Source organism: Nyctereutes procyonoides, unplaced genomic scaffold (assembly GCF_905146905.1).
Source record: "Nyctereutes procyonoides isolate TBG_1078 unplaced genomic scaffold, NYPRO_anot_genome, whole genome shotgun sequence".
In the NCBI taxonomy this organism is placed as follows: Eukaryota; Metazoa; Chordata; class Mammalia; order Carnivora; family Canidae; genus Nyctereutes; species Nyctereutes procyonoides.
The window spans coordinates 25,505,745-25,530,260 of NW_026575142.1; the positions used below are offsets into that span (position 1 = coordinate 25,505,745).

Below are 24,516 nucleotides of genomic sequence, written 5' to 3' on the forward strand. Positions count from 1 at the left end.
ACATGCACCATAGACCTAAATGTGAATCACAAAGCTATGATACTCCTAGAAGATAACATAGTAGAAAACCCAGATGACCTTGGGTCAGGCAATGACTTTTTAGATACAACACCAAAGGAACAATCCATGAGAAAAACAATCTTCGTTAAAACTAAAAACTTCTGCTCTGAGAAAGACAATGCAAAGAGAATGAGAATTCAAGCCACAGACTTAGAGAAAATATTTGCAAATACTACATCTGATAACGGACTGTTATCCAAAATATGCAAAGACTTCCTTAAACCAACAATAAGGAAACGAAGGACAGGATTTTAAAATGGACAAAAGACCTGGGGTACCTGGGTGGCTCAGTCAGCTGAGTATCCAACTCTTGGTTTTGGCTCAGGTCATGATCTCAGGGTCATGAGTCTGAGCCCCAAGTTAGGCTTCCCACTCAGCAGGAAGACTGCATCAGTCTCTCCTTCTACCCCTCCCTCTGTTCACACTCTTTCTCTAAAATAAATAAAATAAATATTTTTTAAAATGGACAAAGCTTAAACAAGGAAGATATATAGATGGCAAATGAGCACATGAAACTATGTTCAACATCATGTATCACTAGGAAATCGTAAATTGTGATGAGATACCACTATTAGAATGACCAAAGTCCAAAACACTGACAGTACCAAATGCCAATAAGACTATGGAACAGGGACACTCATACATTGCTAGTAGGAATGCAAAATAGTAGAGCACTTTCAAAGATAGTTTGACAGTTTCTTACAAAACTAAACATACTCTTACCATCACATAACCCAGCAATCATACTCCTTGGTATTTACCTGAATAAACTGAAAACTAATGTCCACATAAAAATCTACACATGGGTTTTCATAGAAATTTTATTCATACTTGCCAAAACTTATAATCAGTCAAAATGGCCTTGAGCAGGTGAATGGATAAAGTATAGTATAGCACACAAGGTAATATTATTCAGTGCTAAAAAGAAATGAGCTATCAAGCCATTAAAAAAAATGGAAAAGGAGATCCCTGGGTGGCTCAGGGGTTTAGTGCCTGCCTTCAGCCCAGGGCATGATCCTGGAGTCCAGGGATGGAGTCCCACATCAGGCTCCCTGCAGAGAGCCTGCTTCTCCCTCTGCCTGTGTCTCTGCCTCTCTCTGTGTGTCTCTCAAGAATAAATGAATAAAATCTTTAATAAAAATAAAAGAAATGGAAGAAACTTAAATGCATATTACTAAGTGAAAAAGGCCAATTGAAAAATCTACATACTACATGATACCAACTATTGACAAACGCAAAACTATGGGACAGTTAAGAGAATACTTGTAAAAAGTTGTTTGGAGGGGAGGTAGGGATAAATAGGCAGAGCACAGAGGATTTGGGGGGCAAAGAAACTATTCTATATGGTAATACAGTGGTATATATATATATGGTTGTTCAAACCATAGAATGTACAACATCAACAATGAAATCTAATGTAATGTAAATCATGGATTTGGGGTTAATAATGATGTGTCACTCTAAATTTTAACAAATGTACCATTGTGGTATGGGATATCAATAGTGGGGAAGGTTTTACATATATGGGGCAGGAGGTATAAGGGAAGACTGTACTTTCCATTCAATTTTGCTATGAATCTGAAATGCTCTAAAATACATAGTTTATTATTATTTTAAACTATACTTTTTAAAGATGCCTGCAAGGTGAAGTTAACACAAATTACATTTTTTGTGTATAAACACTGGTATATATATATATATATATATATACTTATAATAGAAACCAGTGACTTTGCATGGCTCTATAAAAGAAACATTATAATTTAGTCAATAAACAACCTACTCATTCTACAAATTTATGAATAATGTTAAAATGCAGAGAATAGTAAAGTTCCATGTCATACTATTACTGAAAAAAAAAAAGCTCAGGTTTCATTTCTAATATACTTTGGAATTTTGTTAGGAATGTCTATACCTGTCAAAATAAATTAATACATTTTGAGTAGACAAAGTCTTGATTTTTACCTTCCTTGGGGCATATTTGGATGTCTAAAATCTGAAACTGAGGCAGAGCTCCTTGTCATTCATAAGTTTCTGCTATAATTTATTTGAGTGGCACTACTCTTTTCCTGTTCTCCCTGAAGCAAAAATAATATCATGATGCTCAGTTTGGCTGCCCGTGTTGACTGACATTGAGTAAATTGTCTCTGAATAAGATGAAAATGTAAATCTTTTTCTGAAGAAAATAGCAATATAAAAAACCTCTGTGTTTCTTTTTTTCTTTTAAATTGCAGTTTGCAGAAACACCATCCTAAATCACATTTTTTCCCCTGCCTGTCATGAAAGTATCCATTAACTTGGTCCTCATGTCAGAATCTTAATCCAGTCCAAACTGACTATATAAATTGACCACCAAACAGGAAGCCTGCTGTTTTTTAAAAACTTAGCCAAGACTCTGTCCTTATGTCATATCATCAAGATATTCCATCTATGGTGGAATCGCAGTTCCGCCACTTTTTTCAACTTTGTATTACATTCCTCAAATGGTGTAATGACCCCGCATATACCCATAACCAGTGTCATCCGTTATGAACTCATGGTCTATCTTGTTTCATCTATACCCTCACCCACCTCCCCCTTTCCCATATTTTGTCATAGCAAAGCCCAGACATCGTAATGTTTCATCCACAAATATTTCAGCATTATCCCTAAAAGATAAAGACTTCTTTTTAAAATACATGACTATAAGACAATTGTCACAGTAAAAGTAATTAATTATAATTTCCGTGACATAAATCTTCAGTTAATTCTGAAATTTCTAAACTATTCATAGATACTGTATAATGGATTTTACACTATTTTGCATCCATCTATTACTCAGGCTCTGTGACAAAAGTTTTGTTTCTAAATCTAGATGCCACTGCAGAAAAGGTGTGTTTCGGGCAGCCTGAGTGGCTCAGCGGTTTAGCACCGCCTTCAGCCCAGGGCCTGATCCTGGAGACCCGGGATCGAGTCCCACGTCGGGCTCCCTGCATGGGGCCTGCTTCTCCCTCTGCCTGTGTCTCTGCCTTTCTCTCTCTCTCTCTCTCTCATTAATAAATAAAATCTTAAAAAGAAAAGAAAAGGTGTGCTTCACTCATGTGGGATAACTCCAGAACATTTACCCCAATCTTACCAAGTCAGTAGAAATCTTCTGCCAATGGCAGGGAAATTGGGATCCCGGGAGAGCACATCAGATCTGTTTTTCTTGAAAGTGACTCCGCATACCAAGGAAAAGCCTTCCAGCCAGCAGATAGATAGGCAGAGCCAGTTTAAGGCTTCCCAGAGTTCTGAAACGAATCACCACATAAATGAGGGCAAACTTATTCTCATTTCTGAGCACTCTTTGGAAATGTCCATATCCTTTATAGTCATGTAAATAACTGTCATACAAAGTAAAAATGGGATTGTAGATGTTGAAGGAAGTGCTATGGGCACACACAGAAAAGAAACGTAACAGGGGGAATGAGAGGGAGCTCCATGGAAATGGAGGAACATAATTTGAGGGGAAGATTCAATCATTCAACAGCTCTTTACTGTATGCCTGCCCTCTCTGGACCTTGACATTGTCTCATGGTAGACGCAGTCAAATCTGTTTTCAAATTCTGCATCAAACCCTCACCATGCGGCAGAAGAAGGAAGGGTAGGAAGAGGACCTAAGAAGTAAGGATTATTGCAGGATGGGAAAATAATTATACTCAAGTAAAATAATTGTTCAGAGGCTCTGAAGGCCCAGCTACAGTTCCCTCCTACCCTGAGGCCACAGATTGATTTCGTTCGTCTACTTTCAGGTATTTGGCCAGAGAGGATAGATAGAAGCTTTCCAAATCAGCTCAATTTCTATGGTTAGTGGCTTTGCTAAATGGGAAGAACTAGAATAGTGAATTGGAATTTCTTAATTGACCTAAAGTTATCCATATTTGATGTTTGATGGAGTGAAGGGGGATAGAGGGAGGGTAGGGCACATAAAGAAAATCAGTTTAAATGTGAGATTCACCACTGAGGAATAGGATGATAGTTTTTCTTCTCCAATGGGAAATGAGTTATTGAATTTGAGAACAATTTCTCTAGGAGAAAAACCCCCTCCACTCTCTCCCATACCCTACCTTATTATTTGGCTTTTGCAAGCACACCCACAATATAGGATTATAAATTCAGTTTATATCTCCCTTAGCCCAGTCTCCCTTTATTACCCCGCTTTACTGCTTCTTTGGGGCTGAGACTTTAAAATTTGGGTCAAATGTTCCATTAAGTTAACCACTTTAGAATACCAATAACATTCCTGCAGCACTTTTCATCTTCATAGCAGATCACAAACATCTCCTTCTCCACTAATGAAGATGAGTTGAGTATCTATAGTATCTAAAACCAAAGCTATTTAATCATTGTCTGATGTGAAAAAGTAAGACAAAATGCAAGACCAACAAAAAAAAAGTATATTACATTTTAAACTTGCTGATTCGAGCTTTTTAAAAATTCTTTGAACATGCAGGAAGAACTTCTGCCACAAAATCCCAGCTTTTGTAATGAAAAGACAAAATAAGAATAGAAGCAACATCTTAGGGGTGGTTTTAGCCCTTCCTATCTTTAAGGATGTATTTAAAATACATTATTCCATTTGATCGTCATGAAAACCAGTGAGAAGAAAAGGAACTGCTATCCTCACATTTCAGACAAGGTTTCTTGTGATTAATTACCTGTTTGGCTTTTGAGTTACTAAATATTTGTGCTGAGACTGGAACTCCAAACTTCAGGTGCCAAGTCAAAGGCTGCTGGGGAAGGAAGGACGGAGGCGTTGAGGGGGAGTGTATGTTTGCCTTGCTCTTTCAACTAGAGCAACTCCATTGGCCTGTTACATTTGGGGCTTCCATGCAGATTTCCACATTTTGATTTCATTAGAATCTCATCACAGAGTATGCAGCATCTCCTCTATTGTTCATGACCCTGTTGGATCATGAGCTGCATTCTAAAATTACATTGAACAGGATTGCAAAGCTCCTCCTTCCTTGAACAGGATTGCAAACATCTCCTCCTGAGAGGTTGCAGTTACATGCTATAATGTTTCCCCTTTGCGTGGCTCCCATCATTCATTCATCTTTTTTAAGATATTAATTAATTAATTAATTAATTAATTTATGAGACAGAGAGAGAGAGAGAGAGGTAGAGACACAGGCAGAGGGAGAAGCAGGCTCCATGCAGGGAGCCCGACGTGAGACTTGATCCCAGGACTCCAGTATCACGCCCTGGGCCGAAGGCAGGCACTAAACTGCTGAGCCACCCAGGGATCCCTCATTCATTCATCTTTAACACTGTTAATTAGCTGTTCTGGCCAATGGAGCTGACTGATGGTCTGTGTATGCACCAACTCTCTCTCTCTTGACTTTTTTTTCTTCTATACAAGTCATACTAGTCATGTTTTCTTGTTTACTACTGGTCACTTTCACCTTTCTGGGTCTCTTTGACGCATCAGCACACACACACACACACACACAGAACTGTGAGCTTCTTGTGTCTAACGTAGGATGCCTAGTGTCTAACGTAGGACGTGAACTCAGGATTGTTGAAGACACAAACGCTGGTTATTTCTCTTCCTTATTCCTTCTCTTTTTCCACAAACTCTTCCATTCCTTTAGGAGAGACTCTTTGTATATCTTCCTCTGTCTTCTATCTCACTATCTCTTTAGTCTTTCTGTGAGCATAAAATAATCACCCATTGCTGACAAGGATAAAGCCAGTTGCTCTGTATCTAAAAAGAAATTGAAGCCATTCCTTGTGAAGGAAATTAAGCAAGACAAATATCTAGTACCAAGTGACTACATTTTTAAAAGTGCCTTTAGGTCTAGAGTCATCAGAGTCTTCAGATGTTCATCTATAATTGCTTCCTTTTTTTTTTATAAGCACCCCTTGAAAACTCTTTTCTCCTTTTTATCTTTCAAATTTCAGCTCAACTGTCATTTCCTGCAAATCCTTTACTGACATCCTGAAGCGGACTCCATCACCTCTTCTGGAATCTCCCAAAGAAATCTGGACTCTCCTTTACTGTAGTACTTCATACATTATGTTCAATGCAATTAATTCTTTGTGTCTATGCCTCACACTAAAATAAAGAATTTTTTTTTGTTTGTTTTGTTTTGTCCTTTTATCCCTAGCAGCTACTATACCGACTAGCCTGGTATGCAGATATAGGTGCACGATTTTGTTGTTGTTGTTGAAGTTGATTTAGATAAATGAACACTTTGGCTTCAAGAAAAAAAGGTTCATTCTTACTCAATTTTTATTCTGTTTTTGGAATCGGATTGCTTTCTACTATTCACTGATATTTGAGGTGTATTTTTTAGCTGTCCTGTGAGTTATATAGATTTGATGACAAACGAGCATCTTAACATAGAAATTGTTTCTATGGAAAAATATGGTTCATTTTCCAATATGTTCAAGCATACACAAAAGAACAGAACTTCATCCAGAACTAGATGGTCTTTCCCTTTTCCTTAATGTCTGCCTAATTCCTACCCCCAGAGTTTCACCCCATATGGAATTTCTCTCCACTCTCCTGTGGTTTGCAGTTTGGCTTTCTGTTATGTACCTTGCCTTGAATCCATCATTTATGTATTTTCTCTGTCAAATCTGTTTCTCAGAGGATAAGCACAATGCATTTTTCATTGTTGATTTTTCACAATGGGGTTTCAAAGCACAGTATACAGAGTAAGTGCTCAGTAAATGATGGTCTAAATTTTTCTCTGAGCAGTTAAAAAAAAGCTCAATAATTGAAAGTAGAGGAATATTGGCATTTGACTGAAATATTCGGGGCTTGATTGAATATTGGGGATATTTCAGTCCCAGGTTGAATAGTGCCTAGCTCCCTATCATTTGCCATCTGAGCTTCAAATGTCCAAATTCCAATCTTCATGGGCTCTTTTCCCTTACTTTTTCATCTTCTATTGTTTGCTTCAAAGATGAAAGGAAGAGAAATGAGATAGTTCTGCTAAGAAAGCATTCTTCTTCATCTTTCTTGTTCTTATGTGGCGCTTCTTTATGAGATGTCAGTTGTGCAATGCTCTAAAGACCTGTCTTCCAAGAACAAAATGTTCTAGTAATTCTGGTATTAAAAAATGTTGTTTTCTGCTTTTAGGGTACAGTGGTGGCTGTGTTGTCATGCGAGGAAGGAGTCCACCTGGTCGCTGGGAAGTGAAGGACTGCAGACATTTTAAGGCAATGTCCCTGTGTAAGCAACCAGTGAGAAAACAGGAGAAAACGGAGCAGGAAGAGAGATGGCCCTTTCACCCCTGCTATTTGGACTGGGAATCAGAGCCTGGCTTGGCCAGCTGCTTCAAGGTGATGCCAAGGGTACCTAGGCATTCTCAGTGGAACCAACATTATTTCAGTTTTGTTCATGTTTCCCAAATTCCTTTACTCCAGACCAGTGCCTAGCACACAGCAGGTACTTAATATTTATTGGCTGTATCTATCTTTTCAGTTATATTCCAAAATAAGTTTAAGTCAAAAGACTGACATATCTCTGATAATACTGAAGTCCTCTTCTTGAAGATTGGTATCAAGGCCCTAGTCAATACGGTTCTGACTGCATAGTCCCAAATGAACAAGGCAGATGCTCACTGGGTATTGAAATGGTACAATTCCATATCATTTGTATGATAATGAATAAGTCTCTATTATGGAAGAACACCATTATGCTGCTAAAAATAGCTTTTGCAGCTTGACAGACACCTGAAGATCAAACAAATTAATAGATACAGTTGATATATATGTGTGTGTGTGTATATATATGTCTGTGTGTGTGTGAAAATTGTGTGAAGAAACGTCTTTTTGCAAATCAGCTTTAGATCCTAGATGTAAATCAGTATCTACAATATTCTTGTCATGAAACATCTAAGAATGCATTCAGTTTAATGTACACATGTATAATCCTACATCAAATTCATCAGATAACAGTGACCTCACAAAGGAATAAGTTGAACCTTAGAAATTAGCAAACGGAGGCAGCCAGATGAAGTGATTTGCCCAAGATCACAATTATTTATTGACAGAGTTGGAACAAATGCCTGATCTTAGGGGTCCCAGTCCAGTGCTTTTTCCACTACAAATTACTCGGACATGTCAACAAATGTGTGGTGTGGTTTGATGGGCATGGTGCTAGGATTGATGAATTTTAAGTATTCAAGAAAAAGTTCCCAGAGGAGGTGAGTTTTGGCATATAATTTTAAAGATGGAAAGGCTGCGCTGTGTCCCACAGGACCAGGAAACCGATTCATTCTGGTCTCAGCAAATCAGAGTCTGGTGAAGCCTGGCCGCAGGATGCCTGCCTGGCATTACAGACTCTGGCACAATGTCAGGCAGATAAAAATGAGGAGTGCACAGAGGCCTCGGGTCTGGAGTTCTGTATTTGTGGACCTTCACCTTTGGTCTTAAATAAAATCAGAAGTACATCTCCATTTGACTGATGTCTTTCTGCTTCTGTGAGGACAGCTGAGAAACAACAGAGAATTTAGGCACAGCTAAGACCCAAAGACCTTAGTAATATATCTGCCCTGGTCCCGGGTCTCATTTCTCATTTCCAGCTATAGGTTAGCCAGATTCATGATCATTCAGCCAATTCTAACTTGTCAGAAGGTAATCTGGTGGGATAGAAATTCATGGGCTCTTGAAGCAAGGACTTCTGGATCTAATCCTAGCTTTGCCTATTTGTAGTTGTTTGACCAGAAATTTGTAACCTCTCTTAGCCTGACTCTCCACATCTCTTAATAAACATTTATTAAGGGACAAGTATATGTCAGTTACAGGATATTTAGAAGAAGAAAAAAGAGTCCTCAAGGAGTTTATTTATAAAACTGAGCTCATTATATCCTCCTCGTGAATTTGTTGTGAGAATAAAATGAGAAAATAGTTTTACGATGATTAGACACATCCTAGTTCAATAAATGTTATTTCTCCCTACTAGGTCAAGCTTTTAATATAGAATAATGACAATTGTATTACTGTTATTTTCTTGTCCAGAATTAAATCGCCTCACCTTATCCATAATAGTGTCAACTTTCTTTTTCCTCCTACTAAACCAGGTATTTCATAGTGAAAAAGTCCTAATGAAAAGAACGTGGAGAGAAGCAGAAGCATTTTGTGAAGAATTTGGAGCTCACCTTGCAAGCTTTGCTCATATTGAGGAAGAGAATTTTGTGAATGAACTTTTACATTCAAAATTTAATAGGTAAATATTTGTTAATTTTGAAAAAATGCAATCAAATATTCTGTTTCCCAGTAATAACTTATTAGGGATGAGTATCCCAAATATTTGTTTAAAATCTCAAGAATTTGTTTTAAGCCTAAAACCAATTAGCCATTAATTGTGAAAGAAAAATTTATTCATATAGTTTTATATTTATATTGCACCAAGTTCTTATTCTATAAAACAAAGAACAAAGTAATGGTTGTTTTGATATTTGAAATCTTTTCTGTGTATCTCAAGTCAGAATTTTAGAGCCTTTCCAGAAAACTCTAATTATCTAACCCCATGATATTCAAAGTGTTGTCTGACGATCCCGAGAGTCCTAGAACCCCAAGATTAGGAGATCAAGTGGGCTGAGGTCCTAGTTTCATCACTGACTCACCAGAGCAGCTCCCACCAGGTCTACTTCTAGTTATTTGTATATAACGAGTCCATGTAAGATTTTGTTTGAAAAAAAAAAATCCCACTGATTGAAAAAAACATTCCAAACCAACATCCGAACTTTACATTTGAGGAAAGAGGCATTCACTTGTTGGTATCCATCTTATAAGTTTACAGAATCTTGAATTACATGGAATTAGAAGATCAATTTAAATTTGAAGAAATGAGAAAAGCTTGTGCTACCTTTTACCCAATGTAAAAATTCTTTCCAGTATATTACTGTGGTCATCTACTATCCGCACAATTCCTTTCAGAGTGATCCTTATTTGGGAGAAAGTCCATTCCATTGTTGGAGGCTGGTTTCAAAGATCAAATTTCTAGTAAGCCAGAGCAATACAGATCAAGTTGATTATATTTTTGAACATTTGAAGACAGCCATTATGTTCTCTTTTAGTGAGTCTTCTCATCCATTGGCCTCTTTTTGTAATATGTTCTTGTCAGCTAGCATACATTTTTGGAGTATCTTCTATGGGAGGGGTACTTTTAAATGATTAGCTGGTTGGAGAATGCAATAGACAAGACAGACAAAATCCTGCCCCCGAGAAGGCAGTATGAATCCAATGGCTCCATACATTTATTAAATAAAAACAAATGTAACATCAGGTACTATGCTCCAAGCTCTGGAAATCTGGAGTCTCAATGAAACACTTGCTTAAATTACAGAAAAAATCCAAAACTAGTTTTTTGGGAAAATCCTAGCCTTCCCCATAGGTTACCTTTAGGACACTCCAAACAATGATTAATATGTAGCATCTATCAAATTATTCATCTCCTGCATCTATAGTAATGTTCTTAATGGTTGGAGCCATTGAAATCATCTCCCAATGTACTCTCATAGAGTACTGTTGGGGGAAAAGAGTCAAATATTATTTGCAAAACAAGGCAGAAACTTGGAAATTTACCATATGCATTAGCATTGTAAAGGCTTCTAGAAGGAAGCATTTTCTTCTACCACAAACCTCTTTTTTTGAGAACACTTATCAACATCCCATGGAAATTCTAGCCCCTGTGAGAAATCCTGACCTAAAACCACGTTTCCCAAATCTGGCTGATTCTCACACTCACTTGGACACGTTTTGACACAGAGCCCTCTGGTCTCACACCAGAACTGCTGAGTCAGATTCTCTGAACCTGTGCTCGCTTTGGCAGCACATATACTAAAATCAGATTCTCTCTCTCTCTTTTAATTTATTATTTTTTATTCTTTTATATAAATTTTATTTTTTATTGGTGTTCCATTTGCCGACATATAGAATAACACCCAGTGCTCATCCCATCAAGTGCCCCCCTCAGTGCCCGTCACCCAGTCACCCCCACCCGCCGCCCATCTCCCCTTCCACCACCCCTAGTTCGTTTCCCAGAGTTAGGAGTCTCTCATGTTCTGTCTCCCTTTCTGATAAAATCAGATTCTCTGAGACTGAAGAAAAGTTCAAGAAGCTTCCTGACTAAGTGGACCACAGTCTGGTATGGGGCCACAGATTCAAGGGATGCAGGATAGTCTCCATTGTTCTAAGTTGTAACTTTGCTTCGTGACTTAAGCTCTTTGCAAAACATCCTTTCATATTTGAGTATAGGGAGGTTTGCTATATGAAATAACCACGTGCAAACTGCATCCAAATTTGTTGTAAGATCAAATATCATTATGTCTATTTATATAAGTTCTCACTTGAAATTTCTTGTAGAACTTAATGAAAGCGTCTACCAAATTATTAATCTTTAGCACTTAATCACAAAAGCTGTATAATATTACTTTGCACCAAGACTGCCAGGGAGTTTAACAAAATCTCATGCTTGATTATAGCAAATTAACCAGTTCTCATAGTAGCATGCATGCTTCTCCTTGTTATGGCACTGCTTTTTTATTTCTGTATTATTACTTATTATATTATTAAAAATGATACAATTATAGGAAATTGATGAAGAAAAAATTAATGCCAGTTCATCATCTAGGAGTCAGTACATATCAGGAAAAATGTAGAACTCTGAATTCAATGAGTAAAGGAATAAAAAGTTCTTAAGGCAGGAGAGTGATATGAATTCCCAGCCTGGGTCATTGATGTGAAGGTACCTGGCTTAACCTTAAGGCAGCATCCTCCCCCTCCACAACCTTGTAAATTGTAAATTGTAATCATGGCAGTCATCAGCCAGGCCCCAGTGATCTCATGGATTTCTAAGTCACATTTTACTTTCATTTGTATTATTCAAGCAAAATAGCTCACATATCTGAGAAAGGGATGCTTCAGAATAGGCTTGCTTCACTGCACTAACGAAAATAAAGCATCTGTCATGACTTCTGAATCTTTTAAATCTTTAATTCTCCAAATTATTCTCAGAATATTATCTTAGTGAGATGGTTCGTTGTACAATTAGACTTTATTGGTTGATTTATTGAGTACTCTGTGGTTTGATGTATTTGTCCTCCGCCTAATAGGAGGAAAGATGATTCTCTGTGGGGCTTCTCGCCAAGTCTAACCCAGTGGTGAATGCTGAAGTTAATCTACTGTGCCTCAGACTGATTTGCTATGAAATTATGTTGGGATCTGAAAAAACAAAAAGCAAACTCTGCTGTGTACCTTTTATTAAAGGGTGTGGTGGGTAATTAACCTTCAAAGAATACATGAACATTTGACCAAAAAGCAACAAATCAAAGCATAGGAAAGTAGTAAATATATAGCAAAGTAGTAAAAAGTCCTCTAGGGAAAAGATGTTCCAAAATTTCTTACCAACTTGCTTTCGTGTGTTCTTATATGATTGAAAAGTGCTGCCATCCCTTATAAACATGAGAAAATAGTGTTCTGAATATGGTTCACTTCTCCCCCAACTGCATGTCATCAAAGAGCACACCATACAAGCCCAGAGTAATAGGAAGCCATAGCTCAGATTTTGCATACAGAAAACATTCAGTAAATGTTCATTGACTTGATCGATCCTGCCAGGAGTATCAGCTGTTTCCTGTGCACATAAATACTTTAAAATATTACTTGAACCAAAAAAAAATATTACTTGAACCTTTTACATTATGTTGTGAATTGAGTAGGAAGAGCCAAGTTTTTGTTTTTTCACAGGACAGAAGAAAGGCAGTTCTGGATTGGATTTAATAAAAGAAACCCACTGAATGCTGGCTCTTGGGAGTGGTCTGATGGGACTCCTGTAAGTTTTTCCAAACTGAAGAAAAGGAAATGAATTCAAAACAGGTGACCCTGGAACACTTTGGTAAACCAACCAAGGGAACCTGGAAATAATGGCCATATTTCCTGTGACTCAGACCCAGATAAAAACTGCACCAGATCCTGGTACCATAGGAGTTATTTCTGCAAAGTCCCGGGAAACCTTTGCTAGCTACATAGTTTTGAGGCCAGCTATAGGATCTCATCCTGGAAATAAATAAAAATCTCCAACCCCCCTCCCAAACTATCTCTCCATGTAAAGAGTCTTGAGAAAGAAGCAACTGTTGTTTAAAATAATATTAGGCTTTCTTTACTCCACCTTCCCTCTCTAGCTTGGCACCTAATTATATGAATGTGGGACCCTTGTCCAGATCACAATGAAAAGAACCATTTCAGTTTATCTCTAAAAGAAATGCCAGCCTTAGAAACACCATCTCCTTCTCAACCAGAGCAAGTTATCTAGAAGGAAAAAAATTTACTATTCTTTCAGCCTCATACTTGTAAAAAACTCTGTGAAGGAAAAAAGGAATTCACTATTACTTCTTTTTTCAGGTGCAATGAGGAATTCTCATATTTTCCTTAAGATGATAAGGAAAAAATGGAAGCTGTATCCCAGATTGAAATGAGATCTATCTGAGGGCACATGCAAAATCAAATTATTCAGTTATACCTGTGAAATAGGAGGCTAACATAAGCCTGCAGTGAGCACTTAATGCAGCTCTTATTTACTGAGCCCGAATTATATTCTTACCATTGGTTGAATGCACTGCTGCATGATCTCATTTCACCCTTATAATGATTCATTGCAGTGGTTATTAGTATGCTTAAATAGTTTGCCTAAAATAATGCATAACAGAACCAGAATTTGTACACAGGTTGTCTGCCTCCAAAGCCATGATGTTATAATGTCTTCTTGTTGGCAAAATATCATCAGCCTAACTTTGAAATAGTAAAGATCAATAGAAAAGAACAATCTCTAGCCCCACTAGAAAAAAAATTTGCAGTAAGGAAAGGATCTGTGGAAATCTATATGTGGAAAACAAAAATAATAAGGACATGCTAGTTAAACATGTAACACACACACACACACACACACACACACACACACACAAATAGTGCTGCGTCTCTGAGAAGGGTATCAGGACCAGAGAGTAAGAAGATACCTTAGAGATCACCTGCCGCATCCATTTTGCTATCAGATAAACTGAGGCCCAGCGAGTGGAAGGATCTTAGCAGACTCCACCTGCTACATAAATGACAGTCAATATGGCACCTGGAAAACGAAGTGTGGTATGTAGAGGCTGAGAATGCTTCCTTTTGTTTTAGTAAAACAATCTCATTAGTAATAGAGAGGAATAGACTATTTGGTTCAGCATAAATGAGATAAACCCATGAAGCAGTGCATGGAGTTCCTCACCACCACTCCCTACTTGGACAAAACAAATGTTCAAACTCACACTATGGTCTGAATACATATGAGCTTATGTATTTTTACGTTAGGTGAGTTGTTGTATGATTGTGTACATGTTTGAGGAGGCGTATAAATGTTTCAAACATCCTCTTTTTTCCAAATTTTTACTCCAGTTTCACCTGTGGTCCATCCACTTTTCTGTCAGGTAGCCATTAAATCATTGATAAGATTGAATTTTTATTAATATCCCTCTTGCATGACCATTCATGGAAAGCGTTGGATAGTTTTCCAATTAAAGCTAGTGAAAACTTAAAATTTAGTGATTAAAGACTAAAATCTCGGGATCCCTGGTTGGCGCAGCGGTTTGGCGCCTGCCTTTGGTCCAGGGCGCGATCCTGGAGACCCGGGATCAAATCCCACATCGGGCTCCCAGTGCATGGAGCCTGCTTCTCCCTCTGCCTATGTCTCTGCCTCTCTCTCTCTCTCTCTGCGGGACTATCATAAATAAATTAAAATTAAAATTAAAAAAAAAAAGACTAAAATCTCAGGGTATATGCAAAAGCATCTACATCACAGATGAGACCCAAATCTAACAGATCAGAGCCTTTCAGAAGTTTGCCCAAGGTCCCAGGGCTAGCCTATTGTGGCCAGTAAGAAAACAGTACAAGTTCAGAAGGAACCGTGCTTCTGATTTATTCCTTCTGGAGAAAGGAGTAGCTTGCCTCCTTTTAAGAAAAAAAAAACAAAACATCTTTAAGGAAAAATGTTAGTTTCGTTAGCTTGTTCTTCACAAATATGGAACAACCTTTAATTGCAATCTTATCCAGACATTTCTTAAGCTTCCTCCAAGTCTACTGTGGTTTATTTACAGAGATGCCTGTTTTGATCTTTTGAAACTTTTTGTGGGGGATCATCGTTAAGAAATAATGAACTTCATCTGCTGCAGGTTGTCTCTTCATTTTTAGACAATACTTATTTTGGAGAAGATGCAAGAAATTGTGCTGTTTATAAGGCAAATAAAACATTGCTACCCTTACACTGCAGTTCCAAACGTGAATGGATATGCAAAATTCCAAGAGGTAAAAACATAAGATTTTTACTATATGCTTACTTTCTAATAATCTACAGAATTTTTCCAAGTGAAGAGTTACAGAAATCTAAAATTTAAACACCTGACGAACCAGTACCAACAACCATCATGACGAACCAAACCGTAGTACTTCAGCAAAGAATGCCCCATGGGGGAATGAGAAAAAAGTGACACCAGGGCAGTACGCTAAGTTAGTTAATAGGAAATGAGGGTAACCAACTATATTGTGGAATACGGTATTTTTCAAGTACTATCTGGAAGAAATGTCACTGTGACATTACAAGCAACCAAAATTATTTGTCAAATGAATAGGTGAAAGCACCTAACCTAGTGTGTGACGCACAGTAGGCCCTTGACAAGTGTTCACATCCTTTCTTCTTTGATCAGAGGCCTCTCTTGAGCCTCCTCTTCAAGTGTGAGAGCCAACCATACTTCAAACAGGACAAAGTACCTACTTTTTAAATGGTATTTTAAAAGGCAAAGTACAAAATACTGTGTTTAGAGCTGAAGTAATTCAGAGATGGTACACTTGTGAAGAAAGTTCACTCAAGGTTGTCTGCTTTTACTTTGCAGATGTGAGACCCAAGATTCCACCCTGGTACCAGTATGGTAAGAACTCTCCTGGCAGTTCTTGAATATCTAATTACATGCCATTATATACCATTCGTGTATTATTACTGTCTTCCAATTGAGCTTCTCTTTTCTTATGTCAATCTAGAACTAATTAAAAATCAAATTAATAAAAAGTATTTAAATGATTAAAGGTTAATATTCTAACAACACTATTTTCATGACATGTGAATTTAAAATATGTATATATCCCAGACCTCGCAATACAAATGAAGTTTTCTTAGATGAGATAAACCAAGGAAAATAAGCAAATTATATACTTAGTTATATGTATGTAAACATATTTATGTATATGGCACACACACACATACTTTTTTTTAATGCTAAGTGACTAAATTACAATTGTGGGGTAAATTATAGTATATCCTATTTAAATTGCATTATATCAGTCAATGGCTTTTGCATCATTTGCATTGGTTTTCAGTGTTTTTTGTTGTTGTTGTTGTTGTTTTTCAGATGCACCTTGGCTCTTTTATCAAGATGCTGAGTATCTTTTTCACACCTATGCTGCAGAATGGCCCTCCTTTGAGTTTGTTTGTGTCTGGCTACGTGGTGATATTCTCACAATTCATTCTGCACATGAACAAGAATTTATCCACAGCAAAATAAGAGTGGTATTTGAATACAATTAACCATGAGAAATTCAGAGCTTAGCTCCTTCTTCTGTCTTTGGGGGGATTTTTTTTAAAATTTGACTTCAGACATTTATTTAAGTTTCATTTAAAGCCATGTATTTTTGAGAATTGATCGTCTTCCTGTTATAGGGATTAAGAGAAAATAACGGAAACACAAGTTTACCGTGTTGGTCAATCATTTCACTATTGTCATTCTTTATTAGCAACAGTTATGAGTAAGCAGAGTTTTATTATTTTAGTGAGGCTCATTCAATCATTCAATATCTATTTATTCAGTCTACCCTTCTAAGGGCTGGGGCTTTATCAGTGATTAAAATAGACCAAAATTCCTGCCCTCATGGGTCTTATACTCTAGTCTGGGAAGAAAGACTGTAATCAATATAAGTATGTACATTACATAATATTTTAGAAAAAGATAAATAGATAAATGCCATGGAGGAAAATAAAGCGCGAATGAGGGACAAAGTGTACCTGAACAGTGTGTGTGGGGGTGTGTATGTGTGTGTGTGTGTACATGGCTGTTTTAAAATTTTGAATTTTACTTACAAGAATATAATACTTTTAAGTCTATAAAGACTCAATATTCAGAAAATAAGGAGTGGTTTTCCATTTCAACTTAAGTTAAAGACTTGGGCAATCTTTGAGGAGCTAGGCTAATTGGAGAGAAAGCATGCAAAACCTGTTAAATAATGAAGCAGACTGCCAAAGAATAGTGTACACTTTCAGTGTATTTTTCAACAAGCATTTATTGAGCATTAGGTATGTGTCAGGCATTGTGATATTTTTCAAAGTCATAAAAATGTCAAGAACACAAAAATGAGATATAGTCTCTGTTTTTAAAAAGCTAGAAATAATAGTAAGTGAAAAGGGAGCAATATGTACAAATTATCAAGGGAACACTAAGAGGGAGAAACTTATTCTGAATTTTTACTAGGAAATCTTTGAAAGTAAGAAAAAAAACTTTTACTATTATTTCATGATCGCCAGGAATCCTTTCTTGAGCTATCATCTTTTCATATATTTGTAAGTTGATTGTTAAAATGAAGCTCTATATTTAAAACATCTTGGCATGTAAGAGAAATGTCTTCTCTTACAGCTCATGGAGCTTTTCCATTTCTATAATCCTATTTGATGCATAGACACCCTGCAAGGTACAGGTAGGTCAGGGCTATTACTGAGTTGTAATGGAAAAAGCTGAAAAACAGAGGGATTAGGTGACAACCCCATGGTCCCACAGAGACTCAGTGAAGACTAACCACAAGAATGAGATATTCCCCACTACTGGTTTGTGTACTGTTTTACCACCCTTTCTCTCCTACAAATAGAACACTCAAGCCAAATCCATGTTAAGCATCAACATGTCAGAAAAATACATTTATTTCTTTAACAAGACAACAGACTCCTGGTGGCAATAACAAGATATCAGATCAATTGTCTGAAAACCAATCCATCCATCGACATGACAAAGTGCATGTCTCAATTGGAACTGATATTTAGCCAATACTTATTGTAACCGTATCAGGCACTGTGCTAAGTACTACTATTTAATGCCATTTAATCTTTCCAAGGACTGTCTGTGGGAAGTCTATTATTAGGACATTTTACAATTGAGGAAGCTAAAACTCCAAAGAGGTGAAGCAACTTGGTTACTTAAACAGCAGCTAAGTGATGGAATCTGGAAGTGAACCCAGGTCATCTCACTTGCAGAGTCATTTAAAACCCTTCTGCTGGCAGTAGAACAGCAGCTCTGTCTCACGTATGAGCAATAAAAGACTTCTTTGATCTTTCCAACAGGGCTTAGGTCTCCTAGGAATATCTCTCTTCACCTTTCCCTGAATTCACTCTCCCAATTATTAGTGGTTAGGAAGCCAGTGGGGATGGCAGAGTTAATACCTCCCGAAGAAGGAAATAGTAAAACCCATGTGTTTAGCTGTTTAAGAAGCCATACCTAGTGCCATCCATGATACTAGTTGAGGACTAGATCTAGTTGTTTTTTTTTTCTTTTATTTATTATTTATGATAGTCACACAGAGAGAGAGAGAGAGACGCAGAGACATAGGCAGAGGGAGAAGCAGGCTCCATGCACCAGGAGCCCAACGTGGGATTCGATCCCGGGTCTCCAGGATCACGCCCTGGGCCAAAGGCAGGCGCCAAACCGCTGCGCCACCCAGGGATCCCTAGATCTAGTTGTGATGTCAAACCAGGTGAACCTTGTGGTGTCTTACATGGCAAAATTGTTACCCAGCCTGTGGCCATGTTGATACAGAATGCCTTGTCAGTATGATGAGCGGGCAGCTGACTGAGCTAACATCCCACTATGCTACAAAAGAAAATTACTGGACGATTTAAAATGTGTAGATGAAAAAGGGACAAGGGAGCTAAGGGAAAGGGTATCAATTTAGAAAGAAGAAAGCTCTAAGTTTCCAAAGCAGTTCTTATTATCGCATAATCTATGGCTGTGTTATGCACTCTTTGGTGGTGGTAGTAGTGATATTTATAGTGACCGTTTTCACTTCACCAGTAAGAAATTCCATATCTATGAATGTCCTACTAGAATGAGTCAGTCCAGAAGTTATTTTATTCCACGATGAGTAACTAAACATGTAGAGATCATAAAATTCACTTTTGTGGCACTCTCGTCCTATAAATGCAGGAAGAATCAGAATAGTTATTAAATATAATTTTTAGAGATTTTATTCATTTATTCATGAGAAACAAAGAGTGAGAGTAACAGAGACATAAGAAGAGAGAGAAGCAGGCTCCGTGCTGGGAGCTTGATCCAGGACTCAATCGCAGGACCTGGGATCTCAACCTAAGCCAAAGGCAGATGCTCAACCACTGAGCCACCCAGGTGGCCCAGTAATTAAATATTTTTGATATTACATATCTGTTGTATAGTTTCCCTATAAAGAGTAGTAACTCAGAAATGTGAAAAACAAAAATAACATTTAGTTGGGAAGTAAAAGAACTATTGAAAAAGAAAGCTGGATGAAATTTTAAAAATCTGAAGCAGATTTTTTTTAAACAAAGTGTTTCTATCTTGGAAAAGTGGTTAGTCAGTATTTTCTCCTTGAATAACAGAATACCACAGGCATGATGAGAGTGAATTTTTGAGTACTTCTTTTTTAAGCCATCTTGTTGGCTAGATTAATGCCCAAAAAGTAAAAAGCCATAAGCACTTTAGGAGTTCTTATTTAACATGAACTACTACCCAATTAATCCACTTGGCTAACATTCCTATACTGTGTTGTGCAATATTTGCATTTCAAAATTGCAATTTACTTTTATTTTTATAATTTCATGTCTAAATACTTCTAACAAAAATATATTAAAGCTATGAGTCATCCTCCAAAATATGGTGTTTTAACCCTTAAAATAATATGGTTTTGATATGACAGGTTACTCTTCCTTGTATTACTTCATAGATCAATGACTTCATAAATTATATAGGATATTGCTATATCTTATTTTCTGTAAGTATTTTTCCCATGTGATTCTATCTATAATGACTATAACAAAGTGTGGTTGATGTTTTGAAATCTGTGGTCATATTACATTTCTTTATTTGAGAGAATATTAATAAGTCTTCTATTTTTGTGGTTTGATACCTAAACTAAAAGTTACAACATCTATTTTTCACCATGGATTTTTCACTTGAGATATCATCTAGCTCATCCTTCTAGCTTGTGGTTCTATTCTGTATCACAACAGGTTGTGATGTGCCATATGGAGGATCACCATGATATAATTGAGGTGGCAATAAATATGTCACTTAAGATGTAGTTATAATTTCTCTTTAGAGGTCCTTAATTGGGGCAGTGAATGATCAGGCCATGATTTCCACTATTGTTGCACATGAGACCTCTTTAGATTGAATGAAATTGTTGTGGTTCTCCCACTGAGTTCACAGCCAGTCTCAATGGATCCATTCTAAAGCCTGACAATAGGAATCTAAATTCAGCATGTAAGAACATGTCCATGAAATAACACCTCAGGGATCCCAAATTATAGTTGTTCCATCTTGCATTATTCTCAAATTGCTGATATGGCAGACAGCCACACTATTCAAGGAATAAAAATACCTGTTTATAAATTAAAATGTTAGAGAACTCTTAGGTTCTATTGTATGATGACCCAAAATTCATATGGAAAAAATATATATCTTAACGTGTATTTCCAATTTTTACAGAAGAAATGAAGTGCAAATTTAAATACACAGTGCTTTCAAATTAACAAATTTTTAGCTTAAAAATTAAGTTACATTTCACACACACAGCATACACATAAAGTATATTGATTTAGAGGTCTTAGGGAAATCCTTACTGCTTCTTCCTCTTTTATAGTTAAAGAGGGAATTTCAATTTCCTGGGTCATAAGTCCAGCATTACATCTGCTGTAATGTATGTGTGTGTGCATGCACACATGCATGAACATGCTGTTTCATTTTATACTTTATTGTACTGATATCTGTATGATAAATAATGGTACAAAATTAGCAAAATGCAAAAATGATTTTCTGGTTGTTAAACACTGGTAGTTTTGTAGTATTCCTTTGTCCTACATTGTGTCTATTTAAATGGGAAGGTGCTAATACTGTTTAAAAGCTTAACAATCAGACTAATGCCAAAAATTCAAAATCTTTTTTCTATTGATGTCTTTGTGCTTTGAATTGTTTTTCAAACAGAGTGACTTACGCAGTGAACTATAAATCACTGAGATGATAAACCACTAAATCTTTAATCAAAAAAAGGAGTCTGCATCCTATTTTACTTTACAATATTATTTTGTAAAGCTCTATTATGAGAGTTAGAAAATTTACTTTTAAATACATAGGGAAAGTTGTAAGAAAGATTTTCAATAGTTGATTCTAATTTCCCTCCATAATGAGAAGGGAATATTTTTAAATAATGGTTTCAGGTTCTCTGAAGATGCTAGGCCTTAGTGTACTCTTCTTTAGATAATTGGGTAAAATAGTGAAGAATAGAAAGCTATTAACAGCAACCCCATTAATCTTAATACTGAAAAGGGAAAACAAGTAGAATAAATGCTGACATATTCTTTTTTTTTTTTAATAGCTATCAAAGTATGGTGTAAATTGGTGGATTGGACTTCGAGAAGAAAGAGCCAATGATGAATTTCGGTGTGGACCTAGATCAATTTGCATTTTATTTTGTTTGACAGGTTTTATTTGCAGAATGATTGAACTAGATCTTAGTGATCAATTTGTTAAATAGGCTTCAAACATTGTCTTTAATTTATAAATTTCCATTTTTCTAACTAAAGACCTGAGTATCTTTTTAATTTAATAAAAATTACCCCAGAACTCCAAGAATGGTGTTGGAGATTGAACATATGAAATAAAAGAAGACCCTAAAATTCTTAATTTACCTACAGCTGGAAAGATGGAGCACCAGTAATATACCAGAACTGGGACAAGAGAGGAGAAGGATCTATGAGTAATCAGAGCCAGAGATGTGGCTTCATTTCATCTATAACAGGTTATTATATTTATCCATTTTGGGGTTTATAATACAAACTGATAATTTTCAGAAGGCTAATGTCTCCTTTACATTGCATTAGTTCAGTGAGAAAGTTTTGTTTGGCTGGCTTGCTTTTTTTAGTTGAATATGTTGAGTTTCATTAGTCTTAAGGATGGCCATTCCTATAGTTAGTTAATTCCATGCATTCATGTTCTTGAAAATGAATTACAACCATAGAAGTCATCCCTCAAGAACCAAAACAGCACCAGAAATAGACCCAATGAATCTGGTCAAAAATATGCCTGACAAATACTACTCTCTAAAAAATTTCAATATGGGCCCATTTTTAAACTCTCTTCTTAATATTCAGTTTATAATTGGCCAGAACTTTTAAACCCTGTGAAATTTACTTCCACTTTCCCATTTTTTAAAGATTATTATTGATTCATGAGACACACAGAGACAGAGGTGGAGACATAGGCAGAGGGAGAAGCAGGCTTTCCGCAGGAAGCCCGATGCGGGACTTGATCCCAGGATCCCGGGATCACACCCGAGCCCAAGGCAGATCTCAACTGCTGAGCCACCCAGGCATCCCTTCACTTTTCCATGTAAGAAAAATTTTCATTGAATTCAGTATTTTTTAAATACCTGGCATTAACTGCTTCTCGCCATAAAACATCAACGATCTCCAAACTGTTTGAGAAATACAGTTTACCCTTTAAGATGGGTTTTTAAAATTTAATTCAATTCATCAAATACAGTGTTATTTGGGTTGACTGTCCACTCATATCCATCCCACTCTTTATATCCTATAAAAGGTAATTATGTTCCTAATACTTAACAGATTCATAAGGAACCTATGCCCCAAATCAGAAGAAGGATAAACATAGAAAGCAATCCTTGGTGTGAGGGTATTTGCAGAGAAAGGAAAGGAAAAACCACGTTGTTAATCAGCTCTCTCTTGCCAGCAGGTGTCACAACAGCCTACAGAAAGCCTGTTTTGTGATTCTGGAAGACTAGCAGCTATTCTGCATTGAAAATAGCATTCTTTTTTTTTAAAAAAAAAAAAAGGCATTCTAGCCCCTCCTTCAAAATGCCAACATTTTTTGGCTTATATCCCTCACACTAGAAAACTGAAACTGCCTTTGCAATTTACACGCATCCTTGCACTATTCTGGGATTTATAACTTGAATGCTAATGAAATGCATTCTATAACCTTTACTCTGAAAAATATAGCTCTTCTAAATTAAAATACATTTTCCAGGAGGCTAAGGACTTTGGGATATATCTTCCCGAGGGCATGTCTATGTGTGCCTGTTTTTTTAAGGGTCAGTGTTGAAAGTGCTTCTTTCTTAGAAGTTACTGAGTTAATTTTTCAAGATTACATATTTTCTAAAAAATTATAAATTAGAAATGATCTATTGTTTTAGAATCTTTTTTCTCTTTATACTGAAGCTGAATATTTTAAAACAAAAATATGAGTCTACATTTTTTTATTAACCAAACCAAATATTATAAGAACTTTAATCAGTTTTGTGATTTCAATTGTAGTATTTTAATTAGTTGGGGTTTGGGTTTTTTTTTTTTTTCTGGTTTTGTTTTTGTTTTTCTGCATTTGCAAAATTTCTACATTCTTGAGTTAGAATTACTGATTTGGTACCCTGCCCAGTTTGCTCTGGTCACCAGAGAACTCTACAATTACCAGTTTAGTTCAATTTCTAGATTTTAAAAAAACTATGATAAATCATTAGCAGTCATAAAAATGTGATAGAGAATGCCTACAAAGAGTTTCCATTGTTTCAGGTCATGTCTAACCCATTTACTCCTCCAGGACTCTGGGCTAGTGAAGAGTGTTCAGTTTCTTTGCCTGGCATCTGTAAGCGAAAGAAGATTTGGGTCATAGAAAAAGAGAAAGATACCCCAAAACAACATGGAACATGTCCCAAAGGATGGTTATATTTTAACTATAAGGTAAACTCATTTTCAAAAAGCTGCCTTTGTTGCTGTTTTGTAGATGTTTATTTTAGAACAAAGTCAAACAGTAGGTATGGCTTTGAAAAACCAGAATTGGGACCAGGAATTTTATTGTCACTACTTTCAAGAGATTTCAGTTTTCAATGTATGGGCAAACCTCTTGGAATAAACAGCCTTGGCATCACCCTTCATTTGTATACTCAGTTTTTGCTATTGACACAGTCATTCATTGTGCCGTGTGACTGTTTCATTAGGCGTGATGCATGCGAGCGTGTGTAACTAGGCCCTGCCCTCAAATGAGCTGTCAACTGCAGAGGGTACAGACTCCATCTTCTCCTTCTTTTGTGTCTTCCCTGCCTGGAGCAGACATAGAGCTCCGCCCGCCTTGTGAATTGACCCACTAATAACAT

At 36.7% G+C, this 24,516-nt stretch overlaps 1 protein-coding gene across 2 annotated transcripts in view; it reads left to right on the top strand.

Moving 5' to 3' along the window:
- The window catches only part of PLA2R1 (phospholipase A2 receptor 1), a 114,411-nt gene that overhangs the window by 68,625 nt on the left and 21,270 nt on the right, over positions 1-24,516 (top strand). For both annotated transcript variants that reach the window (XM_055307927.1, XM_055307928.1), the window contains exons 12-20: positions 7,169-7,371; positions 9,114-9,259; positions 12,784-12,868; positions 15,243-15,375; positions 15,960-15,995; positions 16,473-16,630; positions 21,727-21,791; positions 22,046-22,149; positions 23,964-24,103. In XM_055307927.1, coding sequence (XP_055163902.1) covers positions 7,169-7,371; positions 9,114-9,259; positions 12,784-12,868; positions 15,243-15,375; positions 15,960-15,995; positions 16,473-16,630; positions 21,727-21,791; positions 22,046-22,149; positions 23,964-24,103 — 1,070 coding nt within the window. The remainder of the gene's footprint in view (positions 1-7,168; positions 7,372-9,113; positions 9,260-12,783; positions 12,869-15,242; positions 15,376-15,959; positions 15,996-16,472; positions 16,631-21,726; positions 21,792-22,045; positions 22,150-23,963; positions 24,104-24,516) is intronic.